At 36.7% G+C, this 24,321-nt stretch overlaps 1 protein-coding gene across 4 annotated transcripts in view; it reads right to left on the reverse strand.

Annotated features, from left to right (window-relative positions):
* Positions 1 to 24,321, reverse strand: part of PPEF1 (protein phosphatase with EF-hand domain 1) — a 156,366-nt gene that overhangs the window by 118,123 nt on the left and 13,922 nt on the right. For all 4 annotated transcript variants that reach the window (XM_031958915.1, XM_031958914.1, XM_031958913.1 and 1 more), the window contains exon 3: positions 7,816 to 7,998. In XM_031958915.1, the coding sequence (XP_031814775.1) occupies positions 7,816 to 7,864 (49 nt within the window). In that variant the 5' untranslated portion in view covers positions 7,865 to 7,998. The remainder of the gene's footprint in view (positions 1 to 7,815; positions 7,999 to 24,321) is intronic.

A 24,321-nucleotide genomic window follows, 5' to 3' on the forward strand; every position in this document is an offset into this window, starting at 1 on the left:
GAGGGTAGTACCACTGAAAGTACTTAGTAGTTGGGAAAGTATATATATCAAGTCTTAGGAAAGGAAAAGGGTGAAGGCAGGTTAAGAAGGACTTTGAACATGAAACAGTTTTTAATATTTGATCACAGAAGTGATAGGAACCACTAGAGTGTAATGAGTGGGGAAAGGGACATGAGTGACATGGTCAGAAATGCACTTTATAAAAGTCAGTTTTGCTGTCGAGTAGGGAATGGGCTAAAATGGGGAGAGACTGATGGCAGGCTAGTACAGTAATCCAATAGAATAGAAGTAAGGTGATGAGGACTTGTACCAGGGTGGTAACAGTGATCTAGGAGAAAAGGGAGCATGTATGAGAAGTGTTAAGAAGGTAAAGTTGACATTGAAACAAAAAGTAAGTAAGTAGAAAAAAAGAAGCAGATAGCCTTCTCAATGAGTCCAGCTACGAATGCTATCTACTATGGGCATGTTTGTAGGCAAAAAGGAAAATAGCTTTTACACAAAAATAGATTGGATATAATTGAGTAGGGATAACAAATGGGGTCATTTGTGCAAATAGAGGGATTCACCTTGTCAGGGAGAAGGGTTACTTCATTATGTAAAATGGGGTGAAGAGGGAGATAAGTTGCAGAAGTCACCAGGGTTATGTGAGATCAGGAAGGGAGAAGAGAGAATACTCACTGAACTTCAATCCTTAATTTTTAAGAATCTTGAAACAAGATTCTTAGCTTAAAGGCTAGGGAGAGGGTGAAAAATCTTTAGGAGATTTAAGAAGTGATCAAAAAGTTTGAAAAAGGTGCTGTGATAAACAGCATAATTAATTAAAAGCACAAAAAAGTCCACAGTGCCTGGCCATAGTGAAGTTGTAGGAGACCCAGTCAGCATAGTTTCATGGTTTTTTCTAGCTTTATTGAACAGCAAATTAGTAAGAGTGAAGCCGAGAGCTGACATGGCAAGACTAGTATTGGGGTAAAGGCTAAGGAACTCAAGAGGACAATCTACAGAATTAGTTCACTGAGTGATGAAGATGGGAAAGAGAGGAAACTCTAGCCTCAGGTATACAAATACATTATCTCACTTGAACTACCCAGCCCACCATGAAATTGTTACTAGAAGCAATGTTATCCCATTTTACAGATGAAGAAACTGCATGTGGTCATGAAGCTAGGTAAACATCAATGAAAAACTTGTAACTCAAATCTTCCTAATAAAAATCCAAAAGAAAAATCACAAAGAAAATAGATTACTAATGTAACCCCATTAGGCAGGATCCCCAAACTAACTCTAGTTTCCCACAGATTCAATCTTGAGGACTAATACAAAATAGTCAACATCTCTCTTAGGTATAGATCATGTACAATTTTCCACAAATAAGGGTAAAATACATACTCAATCCCAGTATAAGCACTCAAGGTAACAGTAGAAATATTGGATATGATACTCACAAAAACCCATAAAGAAGACATATCAAACATTTATAATACAACTACTCATAAGCAGATATAGAAAGGGCAGAGGAGAATAATGATTTATATATTGCCTACTAAGTGCTTTACAAATATTACCTCATTTGATTATTACAACAACTGTTAGGTAGGTATTATCATCCCTAATTTATGAAGATTAAGTGACTTTTCCAGAAAGTATCTGAGGTCAGATTTAATGTCAGGCCTTCCTAACTGCAGGCCCAGTACTCTATCCTACCTTCCTTATAGCAAACATGTAAGTACTTCAATAGGGCATAAACTCCCTCTTGGAGGAAAACACAGTTTGGATCTACTAAACAAGGCATCTGTGTAAAGACAAAAGGGTGGTAAGCTACAGGTACTTTGATTTCCCAAGTCGTAGCTCCTCCCCACCCACTCCAGATAGAAAAAGAAGATTGTCATCTGGCATCTAAGAGCCAATAATCTTCAACAAATCTCTCAAATCCCCTCTTTTCTCCAGAGGATCTGATCTTTAAGTCTCCCTTCCTGTCCCCCCACCAAAAATTGGCAACTCTTGAATTTAGATTACCCACAAAAAAACCCTAAGGTTGTCACTGCTTCATTCCATGGCTGAATTCTGGGATCACATAGCCTTTGAACATTAAATACCACCATACATCCCCTTGATCTTCTACACAGAAGTCTAGAATTCTGGAACACTTTTAATCAAGTTCCCTCCCAGATCCAGTAGGCAGGACTTATGTCCACCATGTGCTACTGTGGGAACATCATCAGTGTCTGATTACTGTTATCTGTTGGACTGGGAAGTTAATTAACAGTACTCGAACTTCTCTGCCAATATGTTTCTGTATGAACATAGCTCTAGGGTTCAGAAAGTGTTGGGATGGTATATGTAATCCTCTGCCCAACGTCCACCATTAATAGTTCCTGAGGAGAAAGACTATGCATATGTGAAGGATTCCCTTTGTTGAATACCAGTTCTGTTCTGCTATGCTCTAATCTGGCAGGAGAAGGCAAAGGAAGTGAAAAAATCACATAGGATTCGGCACTCTCACCACCACGGCCCAGGTTCGATTCCTGGTCAGGGAACCAAATGATGAGGTCTAGCTATGGGGTACCTAAATGAAATTAGGGTTTAATTGAGGTCTAGTGGCAGGTTCAGGGTACAGGGAGTCAAATAGAGTTCCCCTGCAACCCCTTTGGATTTGGTGCAAGGATAAATGAAGTCTAGTAGCGGCGCCAGAGTTCCCAATAAAGGAATTAATTGGCCCGAAAAGCTAGATTGATAAAAGAGGCTTATTATGGGGTTTGGAAGTAAGGTTAAAGTATAATTAAGGAAATAGGTAAGGATAAAGAGATAAGAAGGGCACCGGAAACAGGGTTCCAGTGGACAGAGGGTCCTGGCATGCCAGGCATAAGGCTGGCAAGTTTGGAACCTCTGCAAAGAGAGGGTCCCAGCTTGGCTCTTTTATAATGAGAGATTTAGCTAAAGGGACCTGTGGGTGGAGTTCCAAGTTGCCTCAGATATGGGTAAGGCTGGGACAGGCCCGGATCTTCTATTGGAATTCAAAGGGACCACGATTTGTGAATCAAAAGGTCCTGGATTGATAATACATCAACTAGGAGGGGTTGGGAATCAGAAAGAAAAGAATCTTAAAGGGACCACACTGGCATCAAAAGTATCAATGCATACACAGATATACTACAGAAGAAAAACTAAGCTTGAATTGATTGAAGAGAACCCCTGATCAATCCTATATGCACCCATTAATTCAAAACCCACCAATACAAAAAGTTGAAGTACAAAATAACATTGAGGTGTGAAAAATTATAATTTCTAATTTTATTATTAGCAAAAAATAGATAACACAAAAGACAAAACCATATTCTTTTTTCTTACACAGCTTTGGAGTCATTACCTTGGACCCATGGTCTCCTAAATATTGAGAAAGTCAGCATGGACCACTGAAGCCATTCTATCTAGTCAGCCTCACAATCCAGATCTAGTCATTTTGTCATCTGCTGTGCTGATGCTCCTTCTGGATGTTGAGATCTCCTAAGACCACACCCTAGTGATTTAATCCTTTCCATCTGGGAATCACCATCCTGGGTTTGGACTGCCTTCATTAGTAAGTCAATAGACCCCAATTTGGTCCATATATCCTGCCAGCCATCCTTAGGTCTCAGACCATACTTCACATCTTATTCAACAAGTCATCTCTTGCTCTAAGATGAGTAATCAAATTAATTCTGCCATTGTTTCTGGTAAAAGGCCTGTGAATTTATTCCCTATCCCTTCACTCATCATCCCAGTGACTTCCCAAACCAAAACACCTTTCCCTGATTACAACTCCCATATATCTCTTTCTTTCTCCTAACAAGCTCCTGCGGGCAAGGGAGTGTCTTGCTTTTGTAGCTTTATCACCAGCACCTGGTACAGTGATTAGCACAAAGTAAATACTAAAAAATGTATGCATTCATTCACTCATTCATTTATTGTTTTTTGAAATGTTGCACTATCTTTACCATGGTTTATTTTTTGGCTAATATACAAGAGAAAGAAAGGGAAAAAAGAATTTATATAGTGCCAAACATTGTGCTAAGTACTTTTAACAAATATCATATTGGGGGGGGGGGGGAGATAGGGGACCCTGAATCCTGAAACTGTCCTCTCTGACTTTGGGGAGGAAGCCATTGGGTGAACTCTGAGAAACTCCTCTGACAGAGACCCACCCTTTGGGGCAGTTAAGTGGTTTCATTAAGATTAGCTCAGGGTCTGATTCTTTTTGTACAGCAAAATAACGTTTTGGTCATGTATACTTATTGTGTATCTAATTTATATTTTAATATATGTAACATCTACTGGTCATCCTGCCATCTAGGGGAGGGGGTGGGGGGGTAAGAGGTGAAAAATTGGAACAAGAGGTTTGGCAATTGTTAATGCTGTAAAGTTACCCATGCATATATCCTGTAAATAAAAGGCTATTAAATAAAAAAATAAAAAGATTAGCTCAGGACCACTCCCTACTTAACTCAAATTTAAATGGTCTCATTTGGCTGGAGATCTGGACCTGATATTTCTATTGAGTAGCTGCACCCTCTATTGAGCTGAAAATTAGTCCAGGACCAATCACTCATAGTAGCCAGAACTTAAGTAATCTCATTCAACTGGAAATCTAGGCCTGAGGGCAGTGACAACATCTGAGGCATCTCATTCAATTAAAACTTCAATCTCAGATTTCCTATTAAAAGGCAATTTAGTTTCCTTGCAGAATGTCTGAAGCAGGATTATGCCTTGTCAAGAAATCTCTCTCTCCTTGGCATAGCTGCCTGCTAGTACTCCTTCCCACTATGAAGACATTCTCTTCTTTTTATTTATCTAACAGGATTTCTCTGCTAGGACCTTTTTTTTTTTCTGCCAGGACCTTGTCACTCAGAAGTCAGTCTTCCTAGCAAAGCTGACTTCTGCAGTGCCAACAATAAAATTTCCCTTTTTTGCCACTAATATTTCGGGTTCATGAATTCTTTCATGTTGAACGACCAGAAGGAGATTCTCAAATCTCATCTCTCTGCACTGCCATTAACCGCATCAATATCCTTTGATCCTCTCAGTCCCCACAAAGTAGGTGCGTAAATATCTGGTCAGAATAAATACCATTAATGATCACCAATATACAAATGAGTATCTATAATATTATTTGCTTTTAAATAAATGATATTTCAAAATAATAGTAAAATTGAAGGATATGGTTCTCTTACCCAGCAAAAGGTATTACCTAATCAGAATAATACACAATATTTTGTCATTTGAAATGTGATAAAAATCATCTAAAAGTCATTGGCTCATAAAAAGGAGCTTCTTGTATTAGGAATTAGAATTGTTCAGAAATGTGTAAACAAGTTAGATAAACAATGTAGGAGAAAGTGGTGTTAATTTTTCTTAATGGCACTATATAAATCCAATATTTTACATCACAAATTTCAAACCTAATATGTACCTTCTGTTCTAACCTTTTCATTTTACAGATGAGGAAGCTAAACTAAGAGATTAAGGGATGTTCATCATGTTGGGGTCAGAGTTGGGACAAGAATTCAAGCATCCTAGAATTCTTCCAGTGCTTTCTATAGAATTATGAAATTTGAAAGTTTGAAAATACTTCATGGAAATCTAATCCAACTCATACATAAAAAGAATCCTCACTTTAAAATCAATTGATCATACAACTTGATTGTACATCAATTGATTATACAACTTTTGCTTGAAAACCTTCAAAAAGAAGGAATCCACCATCCCTTGAAGCAATTCATTTAAGCAACTATATCAAACTTTTAAAAATTGGTAGAATTTTTACTGGGCTTATATCCCAAAGAGATCATAAAGAAGGGAAAGGGACCTGTATGTGCACGAATGTTTGTGGCAGCCCTTTTTGTAGTGGCTAGAAACTGGAAACTGAATGGATGTCCATCAGTTGGAGAATGGCTGAATAAATTGTGGTATATGAAAATTATGGAATATTACTGTTCTGTAAGAAATGACCAACAGGATGATTTCAGAAAGGCCTGGAGAGACTTACACGAACTGATGCTGAGTGAAATGAGCAGGACCAGGAGATCATTATATACTTCAACAACAATACTATATGATGACCAGTTCTGATGGACCTGGCCATCCTCAGCAATGAGATCAACCAAATCATTTCCAATGGAGCAGTAATGAACTGAACCAGCTACGCCCAGAGAAAGAACTCTGGGTGATGACTAAAAACCATTACATTAAATTCCCAATCCCTATATTTATGCCCACCTGCATTTTTGATTTCCTTCACAAGCTAATTGTACAATATTTCAGAGTCTGATTCTTTTTGTACAGCAAAATAACGGTTTGGTCATGTATACTTATTGTGTATCTAATTTATAATTTTAATATATTTAACATCTACTGGTCATCCTGCCATCTGGGGGAGGGGGTGGGGGGTAAGAGGTGAAAAATTGGAACAAGAGATTTGGCAATTGTTAATGCTGTAAAGTTACTCATACATATAACCTGTAAATAAGAGGCTATTAAATAAAAATAAAAATTAAAAAAAAAATTGGTAGAATTTCACACAGAGAGAGAACTTAATTTAATAGAAAATAGAAGGGTTTAATTATTTTTGTTTATTCCTATCTAAGAAATATGGTTTTGTTATAGTGACTTGATTCTTATAGCTGTAGAATTAATACTTATCCTTCATATTCCAGGATACTATCACCAGGGAATAACTTACACAATAAAGAAAATGTAAGATGTGGTGATCTTGATTCCTTTGAAGCATTAATGCTTCTCTCAAGTGCCTCATCTATTTCCAGTGAACAGCTTACTCATTGGCAACCAGTGACCAGACAAAAAGGCACAATGCTATGAGAGAGAGAGAGCTACTTTGATTCCTAAAGTACATCAGAACATATTAGCTAGTGAAGTTCACTTCTCATTCTAAACTGAAGTAATATTGTATTTTAATGCAGGGTTTGTTTCCACGATATTGCCAAACAATTGCCTCAAGTGTTAATTTTATTTTGGCTGCATAAATTAGGTTCACAAAGACCAAGGAGCAAATTCAGTGAGTTCTAAGGAAAGATATCAATAATTGTATTTAACATTTAGAAAGAACACAGTATAAATAATTCTTAAAAATTCTACGTCTTACTAAAAATGTAGATTTTCTCATACTGTGGTAAGTGAAAAAAGTGTGCTTTTAAAATATAATATTTATACCTTAAAAAGATAACCTAGGTAAATATTTACTTTTATATTTCTCAAAATATGGTATAGCTCTTGTGAAATCTAGTGAACAGACATGAAAACTCATTTGAGCTTTACCCTATAAAATTTAAAATCAAACCAAGCTTTTGGAATAACTTAAGTTTGTTTTTAAACTTAAATTTTTGTGTGTCATTTGTTGTGGAAAGTGATCCTACATAATTTCATCCTGGGTAATTTGTCACGTGGCATATATTGAATGCCTATTTGCAAATAGTTTCTTTATTAGTGGATATTTTAGAAAAGGAAAGAGATCTAATATCTTTTCATTGAATTTTTAACTTTCATTTTTATATAGATTCAGTCATATTTTCAACTAACATTAAATTTAAAATACCATCTACTGGCTAGTATATTGAAATTTAGTACTATAAACAATAAGTTTTATCATTCTATAAACTAGTTTTCCACATTATTTCAGTATGAAACTTTAAAGAAAACAAATCATGAGGCCTTACATAAAACTCACTCAGGATCAGCCAATTTAATATTCAATCCAAAAAACAAAAGGAGAAGAGGAAAAATCACATTCCTCTCACATTCATTAAGAGGCATAATCTCACTACTTACCTTTCTCAGATTTCTTAGTTTCATTGTGGACAGAATGGCTACATCCCATGTCTCCAAAATATTGTGCTCATAAATTTAACTTCTCATCGCAGGCTCCTCTTGTCCAAGAGTGTGCACGTCTTCTTTATATTTTTGCTAAGATACAAGGAGCCACTCCTAGATGATCCACTTCAGTCATAGCCACTAATGAGGAAGAAGGGATGGGGGGGAGGAAGAAAATGCCAGTTAACAACATGGTATCTAAGGACAGCCCAGCAGGAATTATTAATGCTTGTTATGAATTATTATACATCATGTGGTGTGGAAATTGATTCCATATAATCTAATCCTGAGTTATTTTCCAAAACATTGCAGCAGCCGAGGCAGCTGCAACAAGCAGCAGCAGTAACAGACAACAGTAAGAGTTGCCTAGGCTAGTTTGCTACATATACTTTTACCAAAATTCTCTTCAGATAAAATTAGTTGAACATATATAATATTTAGGATGAAAAATAAGCAGAAACAAGGAAACTGTTGATTTTATAACTCAAATAATAGAAGCTGGGGAATAAACATCCAAAAAAGAACTTGGCTGTTTTATGACCTACATATGAATATATAATTTTAAAGTTTAAAATATGGCATACATAGAACAAAAACAACATAGGGAAATTACAATTAAACCAAAGGAGGGACAGGTAAATATTGTTCCAGTTTCTAAAAAGTAGGGCAAAGGATGACTGACAGAAAGTTTAGATCAATAATCTTGATACCAATCCAAGAAAAGAGATTAGAATAGAATGTTTGTGAGCAGTTTAAAAAAAAAAAAATGTGTTATATATTTGGTGTCAGGATGAATTCATTAAGAACTCAGTATATGACCAGTATATGAGTTAACCTCATATATATATATATATATATATATATATATATATATCTCATATATCATATATATATGATATATGATATATGAGATATATATATATATAACTCATATATCAGTATATGAGTTAACCTCAAAGGTGTTCAGTTTCTACATTTGGTAAATGAAGTGGTTAGAATAGATAGTTTTTCTAAGTAAACTTCCAACATTAAAATGCTAGAATTACAAGTCAAGACAAATTAATTTCCTATTTAATAAGGTTACTAGAGGTCAGTGGAATTGCCAATCCAAAGAAGTCAAAAGAAGCAAACTTGAATATCTTACTTGGTCATTTTTTGGATTGATAGGTTTGTTGTCCTTATTCTCAAAGAGGACCAAATGGACATCACTATGTTCAAATTCAGTGACGATTCTGACTGTGGCTAATCAGACCAATATGAACTCAGAATGCTCTGCCACAGGTCAGACACAAATAGTCCCTATGAACACTGGGGCTAGCTTCTCTCACTCTGTCAGAAATACATCTTGTATTTCTTCTGAGCTAATTTAATTCTGCTTTGCTCATAGAGCACAGTACCTTCTCTGATGAGAACACACCATGCTGGGTAGTCCTGCACCAATGTCTCCTATGTCATACAATCATTTCCAAAGTTTTTAAGAGATATCTTGAGAGTGTCCTTGTATCACTTTTTCTAACCACCTTGAGAGTGTTTGCCCATGTGAATTCTCCATAAAAATAGTCTTTTTGACAAGCATACATCTGGTATTTGAACAATGTGGTCAGCCCAACAAAGCTGTAGAACTGGAATGCTTGACAATTTAGTTTGAGAAAGGACCTCAGTATCTGGTATCTTATCCTGCCAGATTATTTTTCATAATTCTTCTAAGACAATTCAAATGGGAGTGATTCCGTTTCTTGACATGGCACTAGTACACTGTCCCAATTTCACAGACATGCAAGGATGTCAGCATAATGGTTCTATAGACCTTCATTTAGGTGTCAGTTTAGGACTTCTCTCCCACACTTTCCTTCAGAGTCTCCCCAACACTTAGCTAGCTCAGGAAATGCATATGTCAATCTCATTATCAGTGTGGACATCCCTGAAGGCATACTGCCAAATTAAGTGAACTTATCCACAGAATTCAAAACTTCACCATTTGGTGTAACTGATGGTTCCACATATGGATGGTGTGGTGCCAACTGATGAAAGTATCTCTGTTTTCTTGGTGTCAACTGTTTATCCAAATTTAGCACAAGCATCTAAGAAATGAAACTTAGACAGATGGCATGATGAATTTAACACTTCACATATATGTCAGTGACATTTGATGATAAAAGTCCTTCATACCAAAATGGATATCAACTCTTCTCTGGATAACTGCCATAGACTTCTGACAGATCTTCCTTCCTCCAATAAAGATTGATTTCCCCTTGATAATCCAATCTCCAAACAGTTACCAAATTTATGCCCCAAAGGATAAGTTTGACCACATCATTCTCAAGAAATTTCTGTGCTTCTCTCTTGACTCCAAGATGAAACACAAATACCTCTGACTACCATTTAAAGCCTTCATAATCTGGCTTCAACCACATTTATCCAAAGTTACTTCACATTATTGCCATCATATATATCCTATGTGACAGTCAAATCAGCTTCCTTTGTTATTCATCATGTTGTTGTTGGACCATGACATCAAGTGATTTGGATTTAAGTGAGGGAGGGTAGTACAAGGTCACCTGCCTCACTTTCCCCACCAGAGCCATCTAAGTCTAGAGGCCAGATGTAGATCAAGATGATTGGAGATGGCCTTGGATGCAGTGGGAGACCTTAGCCTTTTTAAGCTAAGATCTTCAATAGGTCTCAGTTTGACTGCGGCCACATCCATTCAGTGATTAAGGCTAGGTAACAATTGAGGCAAAGAACCTCCTCTTTCACCCAATCCAAAAATATCTAAATAAATAAATCAGGACCTAAACAATGATCGAATGGGGTTTGATCTAGGACCTATTGGTGGCCAATTAGAATCAGATTGGTTTTGATTTAAGATATGATCCTTAAGAAAAAAATCTAGTCAGTAAATCTCAAGATATCTTGGGAAGGTTGAGAGATGCATCCTAAGTCATCCTCCACCTCTTAGAATATCCAGCTCCCTTCAAAACTCAGTTCATATGTCACTATTTACATGAGGTCTTTTCTAACAATCCTTTCACACAAGTGTGTACACAAACACACATACACACACACACACACACACATACACACAGAGTTTAATGTTTTCCTCTTTCCTCACACAAAACTACATTGTATTTAGTCATGTGTCCCCTAGCCATCATCAAGAGATGGATGCTTGCTACTTCCATATAGAAATCTCTCAAACTCCTCCTCTTCTTTAATTACTCTCTGATGAAATATTCCAGTTTTTACCTTAGGACTGGCAAGAGGGGCTGACTCAGACTCATAAGCCAGTCCATTTCATCATCTGGACTCATAGAAACTGGGGAGAAAAAGTCATATAGGTGCAGCTATCATGGAAGCAACATGGGCTATAGCTATTAGTAGCCAAAGGTGTGAGGGAATCATGCAAAAGGCTTATTGCATTCAATTATAGACAACATTATAGGCAAATGATAGCCAGTGATCCTTCATTCCCTTTCATCTCTCTCCCAAAATCTCTTTCTAGAGGAAATAAGCCTTATGCCTCTCACCAGGAATAGGGAGATTTACAAAAAGTTTTTTACTCTTTTGTCTTTAAATATTTACTTCACCTTATAAGTTAGTAAATGTGATAAGAGGCAGTTAGATAGCACAGTGGATAAGATAAGTGGAAGAATCTCTTCCTGCATTCAAATCTGGCTTCAAATGCTTACTAGTTGTGTGACCCTGATCAAGTCACTTAACCTCATTTGCCTCAGTTTCCTCACCTGTAAAATGAGCAAAAGAAGGAAATGGCAAACTCAATATCTTTGCCACAAAAACCTCAAATGAGGTCACAGAGTTAGACATGATTAAACAATAAAAACCTAACAAATATCACTGGATTTTTTTACATAGTAGATGCTTGATAATAGTTTGGTTAAAATGAATAAATAGAAAAATAAAAGTGCTAAGGAATCAGAAATTAGCAATTGATACCCTTTGATCCAGCCGTGTTTCTATTAGGCTTATATACTAGAAACATCATAAAGAAGATAGTAAAGTAAATCAGCAATTCTGAAGAAGGAAAAACTATGCTAAAATTCTGCTTGTTTGTTGAACAAAATTATTCAACATTAACTTTTTTAATATAAAAGTTACTTCATTATAAAGGTATTGGCTTTTTCAAAAGTAAGATTTTTTTTAATTGTAACTTTATTTTCAAAATAAATACATGGATAATTTTTGACCTTTACCCCAACAAAACCCTGTGTTCTGATTTTTTCCCTCCCTTCTCCCCACCCACTACTCCAGTAGGCAAATGGTCCAATATATGTTAAACATGTACAATTCCTCTATACATATTTCCACAAATATCATGCTGCACAAGAAAAATCAGATCAAAAAGGAAAAAAACGAGAAAGAAAACAAAATGCAAGCAAACAACAAAAAGAGTGAAAATATAATGTTGTGGTCCACATTCAGTTCCCACTGTCCTATCTCTGGGTGCAGATGGCTTTCTTCAGCACAAGACCATTCATTGGAATTGGTCTGAATCACCTCATTGTTGATGGGAGATGTTCATCAGAATTGATCATCATATAATCTTGCTGTAGCTGTGGATAATGATGTCATGGTTCTACTCATTTCACTCAACGTCAGTTCATGTAGGTCTGTAAGAAAGGCCTCTCTGAAATCACCCTACTGATCATTTCTTATAGAACAGTAATATTCCATAACATTCATATACTATCATAACTTCTTCAGCTATTCTCCAACTGATGAGCATCCACTCAGTTTCCAGTTTCTTGCCACTACAAAATGGTTGCCACAAACATTTTTGCACATGTGGGTCCCTTTCCCTTCTTTATGATTTCTTTAGGATACAAGCCCAGTAGAAACACTGCTGGATCAAAGGATATACACGGATCCTTTGATCCAGAAATGTTATTACTGGGTTTATATCCCAAAGAGATATTAAAGAAGGCAAAGGGATTTGTATGTGCAAAAATGTTTGTGGCAGCCCTTTTCATAGTGATTAGAAACTAGAAATTGAATGGATGCCCATCAATTGGAGAATGGCTGAGTAAATTATGGTATATGATTGTTATGGAATATTATTGTTCTGTAAGAAAAGACCAGCAGGATGAATACAGAGAGGCTTGGAGAGACTTACATGAACTGATGCTAAGTGAAATGAGCAGAACCAGGAGATCATTATACACTTCAACAATACTATATGAGGATCAATTCTGATGGAAGTGGCTATCTTCAGTTCCAATTGATCAGTGATGAACAGAACCATCTACACCCAGCGAAAGAACACTGGAAAATGAATGTGGACCACAATACAGCATGTACACTTTTTCTGTTGTTTGCTTGCATTTTGTTTTTCTCCCAAGTTATTTTTACCTTTCTCAATCTGATTTTTCTTGTGCAACAAGAGAACTGTATAAATATGTATACATATATTGTATTTAACATATACTTTAACATGTTTAACATGTATGGGACTACCTGCCATCTAAGGGAGGGTGTGAGGGAAGGAGGGGAAAAGTTGGAACAGGACTTTTTTGCAAGGGTCAGTGTTGAAAAATTACCCATGCATATGCTTTGTCAATAAAAAGCTATAATAAAAAAGTAATAAGTAATAAAAAAAGTCCTATACACAGAGAGAGATTTATAAAATGCCTATATATACATATGCGTGTATGTATTTTTCTCCCTCTGTTTTTTTTTATATAAACACAGATAAGCAAGAATTACTGACAGTAGAAGACCATTTAATAGGATATTTTGGTGAAGTGTTTTAATTAAATAATTCCCCCAGTGGACTAAAATGTTCATGAAACTTTACAATTTCCTCATTTCCAAGAATTAGTTTGCACAAATGTGATTCATTTAACTGGCAAAATGAAAAGCTTACTCCTTATGCATCTATTAGGATGACCCCAGAAGAAAGCAAAACAAAAGTTATCCTACTTACCCACCCGTGGATTTAAATTGTTCCATGTTATCCTCCATTGAAAACACAAGCCCTAAATACTCTGAAGGATAGTATGCACTGCTAAATATGAGAAATTGGTATCAGTAAGAAATGAGTTCAAATTAGCTATGTTACCCTACATAGTCAGTTTTCTGCAAAACTGAGATAATAGCCCCTGCCTCACACCATTATTGTGAGGACAAAGTGATATATTATTTGTAAAAGACTCTGACAACTTTAAAGTGCTATAGAAAAGCTAGCTTTTAATATAAGTATATTTACCCTATTTTTGTTATCATACAAAAGCAGCGTATTCATTTTATCCAACTGGGTCTTCATACCTGGCATGTCCAAAGCAGAGATCATTGTCTATCTCCCTCAATCCACTCTCTGGCCAAAATTCTCTATTTCTATTGAGCGCAGTCCCACACTTTTAGTTATCTAGATGAAAAATCTTGGAGTCATCCATGATCCTTCCCTCTTTCCTTATATCAAATCATTTGCAATATCTTGTGGGTTCCAACTCCACAAAATCTTTATTGCCTTCCTTACCTCTCTACAAGATAAGGGGAATAAAAGCAGCCAGAATAAGTGTGCATGCTCTGAATTGGGAATCAGGGTCCTTCCCTTACACCACATATATTGACTTTCTAGAAGCAGCCTTTCCAATCTTTTCCACTTGGGCCAATAGTAACAGACAAACCAAATTGCTTATGTTCTGAGGGTGGGGCTCCAATGATACTGTGGAATTACCCTTTCCCTTCAACTGTTCAATGCATGATTTTACATTGCCTCTGGGGGCAGAGAACTTTTTGTTCATGTTGTAGAGACTCTATTGTTAAGTTCTTTGCTCCAAACAAGCCTGTATTATAATGGTTAGCTGTCTCGTGAAGAGGAATGTGTATCTTGACTTCATTGAGTCTCCAATGTGCTATTCTTTTTTTCAGACAACTGCTTTTATACCTAATTCAGCCCCTTTGACTGAAAGGCAAAAGAAAACATAAAAACCAACACTATAAGGATTCAGTTGGAAGATTCTGCCTTTTACCTCGAAGGATATATCAGCAGCTCCAAACCTACCCAATTCTCAAGTGAGCAGAACCAGGAGAACATTGAACACAATACCAACAAGATTATATGATAATCAGCTATGAAAAACTTATATGTGGTGATCCAGGATAATTCCAACAGACGTGGTATGGAAAATGCCATCTGCATCTAGAAAGAGAACTATGGAGATTGAATGTGCATTTTCCTTTTTAAATTTGCTTTCTTTTTTCTCTTTGCTTTCTTTTTCCCTTTGATCTAATTTTTCTTGTATAACATGACAAATATGGAAGGAAATATGTATGAAAGTGTTGTAAATGTATAAGCTATATCAGATTGTTTGTTATCTTGAGAAGGGAGAAAATAATGACAGGAGGGAGAAAAATTTGGAACACAAAATCTTACAAAAGAATGCATGTTGAAAATTACATGTATTTGGAAAAATAAAATACTATTGAAAAACAAAAAAACCCAAGTCTATCCAACTCTGCCAAACTTCAACCTATATAAGGGAGAGTTTTAAACATTAAAGGTAAGATCTGAGAACTTACCACTTTCTAAAAGAAGAGTTATTTTACCTGTGGTAAGGCAATAAATATAACAAAAATAATTTGTAAAAGATAAGAATTTAGCTCTTCAGATCATAAAGTATCATCAGGAAAAGAAAGGGAAGATTCCCACCTTCTTCCTGTATCCATCTTGGATCACACAAAATACCTAGTAAAGCAAAAGAAACTGGCTACAGAACAAAAAGATACCACAGCTTTAGGCTTAAACAGTGACAGTGATAAATCAGTATCAGAGCTTGAAGACAGACCCAGTGGGAAGCAGTAGCTGAAATGGATAAGGAGCCAATCAGTGAAACAGTGAAAAGAAAGAATGAACTTCAGTAGTTGATAAAAGTTACCAGTCACCATTAGGAAGTCTAAGAACTTTTGTCTTTGCAAAACTAGCTGTTTACAAGGCGGGGAGGGGAGGGGCGGGGAGGGTTTCAGATACCTACATAGTCTTTGAGGAAGCCAAAATTTATTTCTTGCCCCACTAGCAGCTGCTAAGAAATTTGTTCCACCCCATCTCCATCCCCATGCTTCTATTCACTAGACAAGTATTTTAGTCATCCCAGTTCACTGGGCCTGTACTCTGCTGGTCACTTTAGCCTGCCTATCGTCAGTAGCCATCACCTGCTCCATTTAAAGAGAAATCCCTTACTAGAATATGGCTAAACACCTTCAAAATAATCCTGTAATGTTCTGCAAGGGAAGACTGAGGCTAGAAGATCTCTGGAGCTCAGGAGTTCTGAGCCACAGTGGACTAAAGCTCATTCAACATCCACACAAAGTTAAACTTCATTATGATGAGCCTCCTGGGGTGGGGCCCTTCCAGAATCCCTAAGGAAGTGGCCCCAAATTAAAAACGAACAGGTCAAAACTCATGCCAATCAGTGATATCAGGACTATTAGTAGCCTCTGTAATTTCAGCCTGGGCAAAATCAGTCTTGATTTAAATTTTTTAAAAAAAGAAAGAAAAAGAACCCAGACATAAACCTAAAACTGCCAGAAAGTTTATACTCTTATGTTTCCCTAGAATTCTCTCATTTCCCAAGCCCAAACCTCTACCTATGGCATCAAATTTTCTATCTTTAATCTCCTAGTCCATTCCTTTATTTGTAAACTCTTGCTTTCCCACTCCCACCCCTTTTAAGAGTGAAAATAATATTCTGAGGAAGATGGCAGATTAGAGGCAATCCTGATGTACTCTCTCAATATTCCCCTCCAAATAATTTTAAAATATATGTCTCAAATTAAATTTTGGAGTGACAGAGCCAACAAAAGGTCAGACATTGTTTCTGGCCTAAGAAAATTTCAATTGACAATAGAAGTTTGTGACAGAGGGTGGAAATCATCCCAAGACCAAAAATAAGGTGGCATTAACAGTGGTCACAACAGCAGCCGCTTTAGGAACTCTCAAAGATGATATGGCACCCTTTGTTGGCACTGATTGGCTACTCTATTGACCCATATGTCATTCAAGATCACAGTTCTAGGGCAGAGAAGAGTGCTGGTGATTTGTTGGTCACAAGACAGCAGAGCCCTGATCATAGCTCCAAGACAACAAGGAGTACTAATGTTTGTGGTTATGAGTAGTGAGGAGCCCTTCCTGGGGAAAGATCATAGTGCCAACCAGGAGATCAGTGACCATACCTCTCCTTGAATCACACCACCTTGGAAGCATTGAAAACTTGCAACCTCCAGAATTAGTTTTGAAAACAGCAACATGAAAACTCTAAAGCTTAAAGCAATGTTTTTCCAGCCCAAGGGGAGCAGAAACTAACTTTAACATAAACTTTAAAGATAAGAAATAAGCTGGAAAATTATCAAACAAACAAAACAGAATTTGACTATAAAAAGCTACTGAAATGGCAGGAAAAACTAAGACTTAAACTCAGAAGAAAACAATGCAAAAACAGCTACAAAAACCTTCAAAAAATGCTAATTGGATCCAAGCCCAAAAAGAATTTCTAGAAAAGTTATGAAAGAAGTAAGAATATTGGAAGGAAAATTGGAAAAAGAAATGAGAATGAGGTAAGAAAATTATGAAAAGAAAAGTAACAATTTGGTAAAAGAGTCACAAAAAAATCACTAAAAAGCAGAAATGACCAAATGGAAAAAGAGATAGAGAAGCTAACTTAACAAAAATAGAAAATTATTCTATTAAAAACATAAAGAAGCAAGTGGAAACCTATGACTCCATGAGACCCTGAAAAACAATTTTTAAAAAGTCACAAGAAAGAAAAAGGAAAAGAATGCTAAATACCCCATTGGGAAAATTATTGATTTAGAAAACAGATCAAGGAGAGATAATTTAAGAATTACTGGACTACCTGAAAAGCATGATCAAAGAAAGAACTTAGAAATAATATTTCAAGAACTTGTCATGGAAAATTGCCTCATTATCTTAAATCCAGAGGGTAAAATAGAAATTTAATTAATCTACCAATCACTTGTTGAAAGAGATACCAAAATGAAAACTCCTAAGAATATTATAACCAAATACCAGAGTTCCCAGGTCAAAGAAGAAAGAATTCAAGTAGCCAGAAAGGAATAATTCAAATATTGTGGAGTTACATGGGATAATACAAAATTTAGCAGCTTCCACATTAAAGAAGCAGAGGGTTTAAATTATGATATTCTGGAATGTGAAGGAGCTAGAATTACAAACCAAGAATCATCTATTCAATAAAATTGAGTATAACTCATCAGTGGAGAAAGTGAATACTCAAGGCAAAGGAGCACAGATTATAGTCAAGTATCACCTACTTAGAAAACTGAGTATAATCCTTCAGGGAGAGAAAATGGATATTTAATGAAAGACCATTTCAATGAAAAGACCAGAACTGAATAGAAAATTTGACATTAAAACAGAAGATTCAAGAGAAACATAAAAAAGGTAAACAGGAAAGAACAATCATAAAGTACTCAATAAAGTTAAATTTTATAGAAATTTAAAGGTTTACATTCCTATATGGAAAGGTAATACATGGAACTCCTAAGAACTTTATTACTAGGACAATTAAAAATAAAGGGCTGAAGCAGAAACTAATACAATTCAGCTAAACTAAAAAAAAAAAAAAAAAAAAAAAAAAAAAAAAAAAAAAAAAAAAAAAAAAGCAAAGGTAGCAATCTTGATCTCTGACAAAGTAAAAGCAAAAATAGACCTAATTAGAAGAGATAATCATGAAACTACATTTTGTTGAAAGGTGCCATAGACAATGAAGTAATATAAAAAAAAAAATTACAGCAAATTTCTCTGAAAAAGGCCCTATTCTCAAATATGTACTGAGTATGGTATTTATATTTATTTATAAAATAATAATAAGTCATTTCTCAAATGATAAATGATTAAAGGATCTAAACAGGCAGTTTTTAGAAGAAGAAATCAAACCTATCTATAGTCCTATGAAAAAACTATTCATTAGAGAAAGGCAAATTAAAACAACTCTGAGGTACCACCTCACACTTAATGGAAATGATAAATACTGAAAGAAAAAATGAGGGTAAGATAAGTTCTTTAATGAATTATTGATGGAACTATATCATTCTGGAAAACAATTTGGAACTAGACCCAAAAAGCTTCAGAAAGCCATTTGTCTTTGTCTATTTAATAATGACAACTACTTTTCAATCATCATGTTTAAAGCTTAATTCTGTACTCACTGAATTTCAAAGCCATAAAGTACCTCAAGCAAGCATGTCTATTTTTTTTTAATAGAATGGCATGTCTGTGATGCTAAATTCTGTTTATAAATTTTTTAAAAATAAACTAAAATCAGACATATTATCTATTTTTCTCATGCTTGGTCAATGCAGAAATTTTCCTCACCATAGTCTTTCCAAACAAACAAACAAAAAACACCCCTTTTCTCAGTTCTCAGACTATATAGTGGGGTATACAAATCTGAAAAAAGGCAGGCACCTTAGTTCTTTTGAAAGCACTAGAACTCATAGCCTACAGTGTTTTGTAGCTTCTTGATATCTCTGCAGCTATCTGTAGGGAGTTTTCTGGGTAAATAAATAAATAAATAAAAAGAAAGAATTGCTTTCCCTATTTTTCCAGCTTGGAATGAAAGCATTGAACTATAGATAAAGTGTTGGGTAGTACCAATGCTGCAAAGTACTGAAGCTGTGCATTCACTGCTCTACAGGAAAATTGAAAATCACAAGTCTGAACAGAACCAGATGAGCTTAAATTATCTTCTGCAAATCATGTGTTCACATGTTCACTTCCAAGTGATCCCTTTCTAGGGGAATAGCTTCTGTATTACGAGGACCAGACTAAAATTTGTATGAGTAAAGTGTACCAGTGCAAGCTATACAAGAGAATTTTACTACCTAAAAAAAGCATGTATCTCTAATTGTATGGATCTGTGTATACATGTGTGTATGTATGTTTATATTCTTAATAATTAGATACTAATTAGGCTACATATTGCCAGTCTGGGATGGTGAATGTAGAAAAGGGAGTTTGCCACTTCTTCACCCACCCCCACTTTCCTTTCCATTATGCCTCTATTTTTCTGCATGGAACCCAAGACATCTGTCTTTTCCTTGCTGGTATTGGATGAGACCAGGGTCCAGATAAAAGACAGCAAAAGGAATGGAACATCCATAAAAGAAGTAACAAATTGCAAAAGAAAAACAGTAATTGCAGGGAAATTGCCTGTTCCAAGCCTCATATACAAGAGAGGTCTTTTCCCTACTGTGTGTTTAAAGGAGGCTAAGGAAACTGGTGACAGAAAGGAACACATATTAAACCAGATGTAGTCTATTACCCTCTCCCTGCATCAGACTTCAGTACTCAGCTCCTCTGGCTCTTGGGAAAACTCAGTATTACTCTGACAGGTCTGAGATGCCCTGTAGGTGAGAGGTGGTGGGTGTTTACAATGGTACTTCCCTTCCCATGCTGAGAGGATATTTCCTCATGCTACCTTACCCTACCTGGTAAGAATTTGTAGTAAGGTAGATTGGGCCCACCTATGGTTTCCCTTATCTTTTCCTCTTCCATTTTGATTCAAATGGGAGATGCCCAGGATATTGGCACTGTGAGAGGTATGGATAGATATGATAGAGGGAAAAGAATCCTGATGATCTGAATCAGATGATCTGAATTCAGATCTCTCCTCTTGTTGCCTATAAATAACTTCCCTGAATCTCAGTTTCATCATCTTTAAAATGGGACAGTAGTAGTTGGTAAGGGAGATGTAAGACTAGATCAGCTATGAAGTCCCTTACAGCTTCAAATCTATGTTCCTATGCCTAGATCAGACACCTAGATCACATCTGGTTGATGTGATCTCCCCCTTGATTCTGAAGTTTAGTAATGAATTAAGCACATTCTCTGAAGAAATCCAGAATGCTAAAAGTTCTAGGGCTGTTCTAGCTGTTGTAGAAAAACGAAATAGAAAGTCAGGCAAACCCTTCATTTTATTGCAGTTACTTTTTTAAAATTACAAATGTAGTTTTATGCTTTTGTAATTCTAATAATAAGCAAACTGGTGCTGTATTAAATTTGCACTGGAATCTCACTATCATACTGTTTACTAGAATAGAATGTAGTCTATCTTGGGACCCTTCAAAGGACGCATCATTATGAAGATATCATTAAAAGGGAATTGATAAGGAACAACTAAGTGATAGAGCTCTGGGCCAGGAGTCAGGAAGTTCAAATTTGGCCTCAGGCACATGATTCTAGGCAAGTCACTTAATCCTGATTGCCTCAAAAAAAGAAAAGAAAAGAAAAGAAAGGAAGGAAGGAAGGAAGGAAGGAAGGAAGGAAGGAAGGAAGGAAGGAAGGAAGGAATTTATAAGGTAGCATGTAAACTCCTTGAGAGCAGGTCTTGATTGGTTTATATCTTTGTATCTCTAGCCTTTAGCAAAGGGCTTTATAAATTATAGGCATTTATTGTTGAATTCAGTTGGATTGAAAGTGATATCCCATGGCATGGTCCATAAGAATAGATTATAATGAGTTACCGATATTCCTAAATTCCATTAGAGAAATTTGGAGAATTCTCTTGTCTTCTAGAAAAAAACAATTAAAACAGTTAACAATCAAGTTTAAGTGTGCTTTTCCCAGAGAGATATCCAAACAATCCACATTAATAAATCCACCACACCAAGACATGTCTCCAGAACAATGGTTACATCTGTACATTAGCAGTGTGTAAGGGAAAGGGACTCCTAAGTTGTTACTGTCCCAGAAAATAACCAGATGTGAAGAAGTTTTAATGGATAAATAAGACACCACATATGATGTGGTATAGCCATTGTCAGGAATGATGTGTACTTTAACCAACTTCATCCTGTTCCCCTTGTGAATCACAATCAAATACGATCAAACACAAAGGGAGGCCAAATTCCTGGAACTATCTTGTCAACAAAACTAAGGCGTATTCAATTCACCAAATCAGATAAGGGGTTGTCAACTGAGAAAGGAAGCAACCTCAAGGAGCATTTTGTTGGTTTTATTCAATTGTTTCAGTCCTGTCTGAGACTTTGTGACTGCATTTGTCAAATGGGGTAAGTGACTTGCTCAGGATCATGAAACTAGTAAGCATCTGAAGTCAGATTTCAAACTCTTGACTTGTGGCTCAGAGGTCTACCAGGGGTCCTCAAACTACGGCCCACGGGCCAGATGCGGCAGCTGAGGAAGATTATCCCCCTCACCCAGGGCTATGAAATTTCTTTATTTAAAGGCCCACAAAACAAAGTCTTTGTTTTTACTATAGTCCGGCCCTCCAACAATCTGAGGGACAGTGAACTGGCCCCCTATTTAAAAAGTTTGAGGACCCCTGTGAGTCTATACCATCTAGCTGTCCCTCAAAGAGCATGGCCCTGGCAATTGAGAGTTGGGAAATACAGAGAAACAGGCCCAAAGTATTCAACATAAGAACTCTATGAAAAAAGGACAATGAGGCTCTGTAGTCAGAAGTTGTGAGATGACTTTGCTAAACATGTATCCTACCGTTATGGCTCACTACAACAGTACTCTTGAAGAAGGGACCGTGAAACTCTAAAAATCCTTAAAGGAGAAAATCTCCTTCAACTCTGCCTCAGTGAGGGGACCCCACCTGAGGGACAAACAGTTTCATTCTTATTATCTAGGTGGGGTCAGTTCAGGCCTAAAACTCATTGAATTCTATTCAAATTCAGCTCAAGCTGAATCCCACATTGTAAAACTCCACCCACTAGCCCCCTTCAGCTTGTAGCCAAAGCTCCCATTATAAAAGAGCCAATCTAAAATCCTTTCTTTGCAGAGGTTCCAAACATGCCAGCTATGCCATGCTTGCTATGCTAAAGGCCTGTGTCCACTGGAATATTCTTTTGGTGCCACCCTCTCTTTACCCTCACTTATTTCCCTAATGAGGCTTTATGCCTCTCTGTCAGGATTTCTAACCTTACTTCCCAATGTCTATAATTAAACTTCTATTATCAATCTAGGTTTTCAGGTCTATAAATTCCTTTACAGAGAATGTCTATGCTGCCAGAAGGGAGTCCCCAAAACTCCCTACCCTTATATCAAATCCCAAGGGGATGCAGGGGAGCCAAACCTCTCCATTTGGTTCCCTGAACCCTGCACCTGCCACTAGACCTTATCATTTGATTTCCTGACCACCAGAAACCCTAATCTCATTTTGGTTCCTTATCTAGACCTTATCACTCTGAGTCCATTTTTCTAAAGAACATTTTGAATCAGTCAACAAGAATTTATTAAGCACCTCCTCTGTTTCAATGAATGCATATTTCTTCATCCAGCAATAACAGAATTAAGTTATATGTCTATAGAGAGATATGTGTGTGTATGTGTGTATGTGTGTAAATGTAAAATCAATGAAAGAGGAAAGGTCCCATATGTCGAGTCAAGTCAGTAATCTTTTATTAAGTGATTACTACATGCCAGGCACTGTGCTAAGCCCTGAGGATACAAAGAAAGTTAAAAAATAATCTCTGTTCTTAAGGGGCTAACAATGTAAGGGGAAAGACAACAAACAACTATGAGTAAACAGAATACATGCAAGAAAAATTGAATTTAATCCCATAGAAAAGGATTTGGCAAAGAGGTAAACTGGTAAAGATCTCCGATAGTGTTATGCCACAGTCCTCAGTTTCCGTAATAATCCTGACCCAGTCCTGACTCACTTTCTCTGGTTCAGCTCAAAGCTCAATCCTGCAAAACCTCCCCTCCCTCTTTATCAGAATACTTGATAAGGATAAAAGATCTCACATTTTAGAATATCAGAATGTCTCTCCCCATCCCAAGCTACCAGAATGTCAGATACCGCCTTATCAAAATGCCTCTCCCCATCTCTGGGGTTCCTTCCCCCCCACTCCCGCCCCATGCCTCCCGTCACCCTGCCAGAACCAGATTGTCAGAGTCCCATTCCCACTCTCAGCACCCTGACTCTGCCCCTGCCTCACTCTACCCCCTGAGTCTGAGCCATGTGTATATAGGTCATTGAGAACGCTCATTGTTTGCTGGATGCTTGGAGACAATAGTCTCATTTAGCCCTGGGACCAAACCATGGATCCATTTGGTCCCAGTAAATCTCTCCCATTTAATAAATTATTAAATACTCTCTAATCTCTATCTTGCTCAGTTTCTCTGGCATTACATTTTGGAGGCTTCCCACCAAGATATTGGTCTCTCCCTAGGGGCTCAGGGTGGCTAGGGATCTGAATTCTTGGCCTGGAGAGGCTGAACCCCTGCATTTTTTTTCCAGAGTCTCCAGGAAAGAGGTCAGTTTCCAGCCACAACTGTGCCTGATGGTGGACACCTCCATTTCAGCTGTGGGAGAGTAAGTCTGTCTGAGTACCTTTTGAGTACTATCTGGTTAAATCTTAAGAGCTGTGTCTTAACAGTCTTACATTCTGTCTGTATGTACTAGCATCTGAATCCCAGAATTATGAAATGCTGACGGT

This window comes from Sarcophilus harrisii, chromosome 3 (assembly GCF_902635505.1).
Source record: "Sarcophilus harrisii chromosome 3, mSarHar1.11, whole genome shotgun sequence".
Classification (NCBI taxonomy): Eukaryota; Metazoa; Chordata; class Mammalia; order Dasyuromorphia; family Dasyuridae; genus Sarcophilus; species Sarcophilus harrisii.